The sequence below is a fragment of the Metopolophium dirhodum genome, chromosome 1 (genome assembly GCF_019925205.1).
Source record: "Metopolophium dirhodum isolate CAU chromosome 1, ASM1992520v1, whole genome shotgun sequence".
Taxonomy (NCBI): Eukaryota; Metazoa; Arthropoda; class Insecta; order Hemiptera; family Aphididae; genus Metopolophium; species Metopolophium dirhodum.
This window is the reverse complement of record NC_083560.1, coordinates 68,466,715-68,474,764: the sequence shown is the minus strand read 5'-3', so window position 1 is coordinate 68,474,764 and position 8,050 is coordinate 68,466,715. Positions and strand designations below refer to the sequence as shown.

Below are 8,050 nucleotides of genomic sequence, written 5' to 3'. Positions count from 1 at the left end.
ACATTTTATAAGAGGTCAATTCACTCTAATTTTTAAACTAACAAAGCTAAACTTGACCTGCTGAGCGTAAAATTTGTTATGCTACTTGTAAGACGGAGACAACAAAATATGTCTTTGTAACGTCCTCTTAATACAATATTCAAGCACATAAGTTGCAGTAGTTCCTACGGTCTTTCAAGAAGTGCAAGACGAGGTAATAGGTACCGAATTATTAAAGGTGTCAAAGGTGGTTATGGGGCTGGCATTGTGGTATATAAATAATACCATTCATGATGACGTGTCCCTATGTGTGCTGGATACAAAAAAAGTGGTCTAGACACTTGCAAGGTTTGAGTTATATCACCAATATCGTTCGAAATCGTTTTATTTCAAACTTTATTGATGGGTCTTAGCTGTCTGATCAATCTGTTAAACATCAGTCAAATTTGTCACCCCGTTCTACGCTGCTTAAGTTATACTGCAGCAGTATACATTAAAATAGGGGATGGGTGATGAGTGATGACTCTTTAAAAATATAACCTACCTTGTTTTTTAATGTCCACTGTCTAGACACTGTATTAATAACCTCCAAATAATTAAACAAATATTTAAAATTATCGTTTGACATATTTTGTGATGAATACACTAGCTGACGCTTGTCATTCATTTTTATACATTAACCTAAATCCTTTTTTGTATAATATTAAATATAATTTATAATGCTCTTGTCATATTTCATTTTTTCATACATATTAAACATTTGATTTTAGGAAAAATATATTTTAATTACTTTCTAATTTTATTCCTATAATATGATGGTATGTAAAATGCGTGTAGGAGTATTCAAATTTCAAGCTGTATTCGAGTGTTTTTATATTTTATTAAAACAACAACAATATAAATAAAAGTTCAACAACAATCTGAAGGGACAAAAAATTATTGTAAGTTCGAGCACGGTGCGGGTAAACCTTTTATTTTCGTGGTTAGAAATTTGAAAAATTTGAAATATACGAATAAGAATTAATATTATATTAATCTTTGTCCTAAGATAAATATTTAAATTGGCGGGGTAGCTAACCCGTGATGATGCCTATGCGTAACTACCTAACTATATACTATCCTATCCTATACATAGGCAGTGATGAAGTCCTAAACCCGCGTGCACCCTCCACTACACCACTGTATTTAGGTTATAGGTAGGTATCTAAATTGTTGTAGACAAGGGATTTATGACTGAACACATCATAATTTTTACGATTCACGTAATAGTGTACATAATACACTAATATAGTAATATAATTAAGAATTCCTAATCATATTATAAACAACACAATTTACTATTTAGGGCGACTCTGACAATCCATAGACAATGATGCTGAACGGACGGAACACTATAGTTGGATTAGTCTCTTGGGGAATAATAGATGCGGTCGTAAAAATGCTCGGGGTGTAGGTACACCAATATTCCTTACCGTGGATGGTGGATCAACAAAGTAATGACGTGATATTAATATTCGGGTTTATGACATTAAATTATTCATATTTATGATTTGTTTTAAGCATAAGTATAGGTACAATCCTAAATATCTCCATTGAATTTATTTATTTATAAATTGATACATATTATACATTATAATATATATGAGTGATATGACTGTATAGTGTATAGTATATATAATCACAAGAATATTGGTCCTATAGGTACATAATAGGTCCAATTTTTATTTAGTCCAACTATCAGTTATGTCCAATATACGTCATATTTGTCCAATGTCAATTAGTCCGTTATTTTTAATGCCCAGACGTCCAGTGTACTTTTATATATTATTTTATAAGTCTATAGTCTTAAGAAAATCAAATGAATAAAAACCACACGTATATTGTAAAATATTTAATTTATTATACATCAGTATTTGGGTAATTGTGTAGTTTAAAGTAGTAAGCGAATGCTATAACTTATAAAGTACCTACTATACAGTGATTTCGTTCTGTTTTTTTTAATGAGCATAGTTACTTATTATATTTTCAACTGGTTCCTGATTAGTAGTAATTTTTTTTTTTTGGGGGGGGGAGGGCTAGTGGTTTAAGACATGTATGACCACCGTCTATCGGTTATCTGAATAATACTATTTTTGGTTTCTTTTACTGAATATGCTTTATACTTTTTAGAAATTTCCATGTATTAGAATAATGAGTTAGGGCTGTTTCCAGTTTCGAATGAAACTTTTATAACATTGTTTGATCTATGTCTTTAGCTTATTACAAGTTCATATATATTCCACATTTCTAGAAGGAATTTAGCAGGGACAGCTTGTCTCCAAGTATGCGCTGGTCATCCATGAATATATGTTGATCCAATGTAAGTAACAAAGTCAACAACGCTTTAATCCAAGTAATCCATTAAGTTACGTATCAACAATTTCTTGCAAGTCCTCTAATGGTTAGGTTAGGTAAATACTTAACCTAACCAAAATTCTGCTACTTAACTATATAATTACCATAATATAACAATTGGATATACAAATACTAGTAGGAACCTACCTAATAGTTATTTCTTATTTTTCGTTTTTACTTTGTTGTTTTCTCGATATTGAAATGTGCTATTAATTTAACTTAAATGTTTTAATTTTCAATTTATATTCATCATTTAGGTAAAACAAACTTGTACCTACATATACCACCTATAATACTTAGATACTTATGATATTATGATATTAATCTAAATCATAAATGTAATTATTTCATGTACCTATATACGTCACAGTTAATAACATTGTATGTACGACATTGTTGGTATAGGTATAGGTAACCACGTTGTGTATTGAATACAAATAAAATTGAAATAAAATTACTTGTGTATATTTTTTACGTGGTTATTATTATTTTATAAAATAATATAATTTTCTATTAAACTGTGATTCTGCATGGTCATATTCATAAATTTTAAATGCACTGCTTTGTGTTTTCAAATGTATTCAATTCTCATATTGGATAATCCAGGAATTAATCTGTGTAAAAACATGTCCAAATGAGCAAAAAATATTTTATAATATGCAGCTTGTAAATAAATAGGTAATCAAAAAACAATAATAGTTTAGTTAAATAAACAATATTTTGTAGAAAATACTATTATTTTGAGACTGTCAAAAATTAGATTGTGTGAAATGGTAATTGAATTTGATTTCATTCATACCTGCTGAAATGTTCAAAAAAATTACTCCCATCCATCGTTGGGAAAGTGCTATAATACGATGTACTCGAATGCCCAGCAGGATAAGTGATTGCACCGTTCGCTGCATTATTTTGTATTCGTTGTTTTCTATTCAAATTCTGATTTTTAGACGGCTTTTTGTTATTTGTATTAGCTTTTTGATATTTTTTTATTGGCTGTGGATCGTTCGTTTTGAATACATTTTGCCCGTCACTCGACACTGCTTGAGTGAGAACATTGTCATCGGTCATTATGGATCCTTTTTCGTGGTTAAACTCGAACGGCAAATCTGAATCGGGCAGTCTTGCGGCGGTCGAAGTAAGAGCCTACACACAAATTAAAAACAAATAGGTTTTGTGTAAAGGTGCTTGCAATACTTAGGAGTTAGGAGATACATTCATTATTTAGATTGAATTCTAACTATTAGTTTATATTTTATTGTATAAAACTTATAAAATATATTACTTGAGGTGAAATTGTATAATAAGACAATTTATATGACATGTGAACAGCCTACTATATACTATACATATACAATATACATTATACCTATACACAATCATAGCGTAATATAATGAGTAGTTGCTCTCTGAGATTTTAAGTAGGGTCAAAACTCAAAGTTATCATTTTGTCCGAATTTTATGTTTTTATACTTTTATTGAATGTTTACACTTTTTTTTAAAAATCATAATATTATTTTTTGGAGTACTTTTATGTAATTACTAATTACTAATTAGTCTAATGTGTGTTATCTTCACTCACTATATATTTAGACAAAATAGGTAAAACCAATAGAATACTTAATTTTGGTTCCATAAATTATTTGACAAGAAGTATCATCCAGAATGAAGTACCGTCTATTTTTACTATAGTTACACATTAACTTTCAGCTGTCTTGTTTTTTAATTAGTTTAATATTTCGGTGCACCGTAACTCCGCACGGATCTTCCCCATTTTATAATATATCACCTTAACTCCGCATACAAGTTTTTTTTTCGACACCTTAACTCCGCATACAGGATTTTTTTTCGACACCCTAACTCCGCACACGGTATAAAATATATCGTATTTATTATTGTATTAATTTATTTGTAAGAAATACAATATATTATGTTATTAAAATTAAATAAAAATAATATTTTAGAATAAAAAGGTTCATGCATATCAATTATTATATAAGATCAATCTAAATAGTATAAAAATAATAATAAAGACATTGTCGTCGTCGGTAAAAAAAAATAAAATATAAAATATTTAATGTAAATTAAAATTAAATTAAATGTGTTCTAATTATCCTACTTTCATTATTATTGGCAAAATTCATTCGTATATAAGAATCCATCCGCACGGCTAATACATTTTTAATTAAAACTGCAATATTTGGATGCGCTGAAGATGTGCTTAATTTAATCAACAATATAATCTAACAATTAAATTTTAAGCAACTACTTCACAGAGAATGCTCAGAGAACTGAATTCGCATGTGGACTTTTGGTGTTAAAATATTTTTAGAATGCGGAGATACGCACTGTGCGTGTTTTCGACCGTGCGGAGATACGGATTCACAAAATATTTTTATTCATGCGGAGCTGCGGTGCGTCCTAATATTTATTATACTTGAAATAATTATTATATAACTTTTAAAATAATTGTCTATATTATTTAAATATACAGGTATATATAATACATATAATAAATATGTAGGTACATAAATTATGTGAGTACCTACTGTATATAGTCAATACCTACATTATAATGTTAATTTTATTTCAGATAAAAAAAAACTGGTGGAATTTACATGTTTTTCGGGTAGTAAAAGAGTATCGGTAGAATTTACATGCATCCCATAATTTAATATAGGTAGGTAATTCAAAAATTGTTTGACAATAATGTAAACTGTATTATAGTGTATAAACCTATTGATTATTTTATGTACGAACAACTATAATTCCCAGGGTGCCTTTAAAATTATTAAAAAAAATGCTTTGGAATAATAGTTATCTAAATATACGTTTGTGAGGGTTTTAGTCAAACCTTCCCCTCTCCTGTAAATATGTAAAATGTTATAATTTACTCACAAATGAATGTAGCAAAAGACAACCGAACAACGCAGCTACCAATGTAATCGTCGCCATCGCGTGTATAATAATAATAATAATAATTAATAAGTAATTATTATAATTATGTATACAATTATTGATGAATTATCGATGGACAGTCGTTACCAGCTATTGCAGTCTACAAGTACTCGTACAGCACCTTTTATATGCGTGCCACTCGCATAAAACGATGTCGTGTGCGAAGGTGTATGACAAGATCAGACTTTAATCATTTTAACGCGGCAGTTGGATGTAGTTTGTGCCTGGCCAATACTCAAATAGAAAATTAACAAAAGGTAAATAAAAAACGGTCGGTAAACATCAAATTATAATATCCAAATATAGATACCTAACTAGCAACTATCCATGTTTATTACACGTGTCAATAATGTTAAATACATATTTTAATAATATGTACCTTGGTACCTACTTGTTTGATGATTTCATTAACGTGTGTTAAATCGTTTGGCTATATATTATAATGTATGTTATGCAGTTCTTGTAATTATATATCTGATACGACCTATATTATAGGTATGTAAACCTATGTTTAAGTTTATTCCTATAGGTAAATACAAATTCGTGTCATATTTGCCTCTTCGAATTATGTAGGTACTGTGACAATAATGTATGGTGTACCCATTATGTTTCAACGACAAAACTATTGTTGGTTTAATAACATATTAACAAGTTTGTAGAATTATAGGTATGCACTACGAGCAATTATTAATTGCATTTGGTATAGGCAATGTATATATCTACCTACCTGTGTTTTTTTTGTATCCAAGATTTTAAATAATTCATAATAATATCATTTTATTTATTTGGGCGGTTGCGCACCAATGCATTAGAAAAAATGTCATGACCCACTGCATTTAGTGTACTACGTGTCCACTGCAATAGTGCAATAACCTGCAGGCCACCTATGTTGCACTGCTTTGGTGTGCCAGGTCATAATTCGCCTTAGGCTTGATAAAACACAACTCACAAGTACTCCGTGCACTTGACGCCCAAAACTATAGCCAGAGCCCTACTTTAATTTTTGGGCCTGGGGCTAATTTATTGGTGGGGTCTTTTAACTTAAATTATAAATTCAGTTGTTTTGGTATATCGTTGTTTTGTATTAAATTTATTTTTATGATTATAAATCATTATCATGCCGCATACACCTAAAACAACTAAGCGAAACCTATCGAACAGTTCGCTCAGTCAAATCGACAAAAACACAAAAGTTTTTGCCACCCCGAATCGTTACGCCGTACTCAACACCGCGGATGAAGACAATATACTCACCACACCTACAACTAGCATCACGGAAGATCCGGACAGACCACCTCACAAAGTTCACAACGCTAGGCCCGTGGCCCCTCCTATCCACATCAAAAACATATCCAACTTCTCAGCATTCAACACCGTCCTAAAAAATATCACCGGACCCAACGGTTTCACCTGTAAGTCAACTCCGTCATACCTCATTGTACAACCCACCGATAAACGAACTTACAATGCAATAATAGATCATTTACACGAAACAAGCGCTAGTTTTCATTCGTTTACCCCCTCCCCCCCAAGCCATCAAACATACAGAGTCGTCATCAACAATTTACATCATTCCACCTTACACACCGATATTACTTCTGCTCTTACTGAACTGGGACATTCAGTCAAGAGTATTTACAATGCCAAAAATAGGAACAACTGCCCACTCCCAGTATTCTTGGTGGCTATCCGCCATCAAGAAAATAACAATGATATCCATGATATTACATCTCTTCTCCACACAATAGTGAAAATCGAAAAACCAATCAAAAAAAGACGTGGCCCACCGCAATGCCATAATTGCCAAGACTATGGACATACAAAGAATTATTGCAGCTATAAAGCTCGATGCGTCAAATGTGGTGAAAACCACCTGACAATCGAGTGCACCAAGGACCAAAATAGTCCAGCCAAATGCGCCCTATGCGCTAAAGACCACACCGCAAACTTTAAAGGATGCCCAGTCTACAAAACTGCCTCCAAAAAAACTGTCAATCCAGCCAAAGGATCTGATTCCAACACCTATAAAAACCAAATCTTACGCTGAAGCCACCAAAAATCATCAAAATTTACACGCGGAACTCAAAATCACCGACACTCTCTCAAGTCTTATTTCAAATTTAAACTCACTAATAACTCCCCTTATCTCCCTTCTTTCGTCAGTCCTAAAAGCACTCACAACTAATAGCATTCCATAATCTTATCTTATCGACCAGACAATTCACATTAAAATTAAATTAATAATTAAAATTTATATTTATATAATATCTTATCTCCCATTATTTTTCATTTCACAATAACATCATTATTATTTTCTGTTAACCGTATCATTATTATATGAATAATACCTTGTAATAACATGTTCAAGAGAAAATGGTGCCGAGATTTGATAACTTAAGTTAAAACTTATAAATGTAAGAGGTGTCGCAAATGTGTGATTTCCTTCCTCATGTGAATAGTCATTTTCAACTGTTGTAAATTAATAATTTTACTTATTGCATAGGTACTGCATGTATAGATCGTAATTTTTCAAATAAAGTCAATTCTAAAAAAAAAAAAAAAATGATTATAAATAAAAATCATAAGTCTACATTATGTAATTATAGGTATTTAATGTTTATTGATATAAATACATGGTATACGACTGTATTAAAACGGTAATATATGGGGGCCCTAATTATAGAGGCCCCCCTCTAAGTAGGGTCCTGACTATAGTTTTTCA

At 31.0% G+C, this 8,050-nt stretch overlaps 1 protein-coding gene across 1 annotated transcript; it reads right to left on the bottom strand.

Annotated features, from left to right (window-relative positions):
* Positions 1-2,816: 2,816 nt before the first annotated feature.
* LOC132935728 (uncharacterized) lies at positions 2,817-5,532 on the bottom strand. Its single transcript, XM_061002343.1, has 3 exons — positions 5,269-5,532; positions 3,173-3,516; positions 2,817-2,987 (listed from the first exon to the last, which is right to left on the bottom strand). Exons 1-3 carry the CDS (start codon positions 5,323-5,325, stop codon positions 2,945-2,947), a joined length of 444 nt encoding a protein of 147 aa, XP_060858326.1. The 5' UTR covers positions 5,326-5,532; the 3' UTR covers positions 2,817-2,944.
* Positions 5,533-8,050: the final 2,518 nt, after the last annotated feature.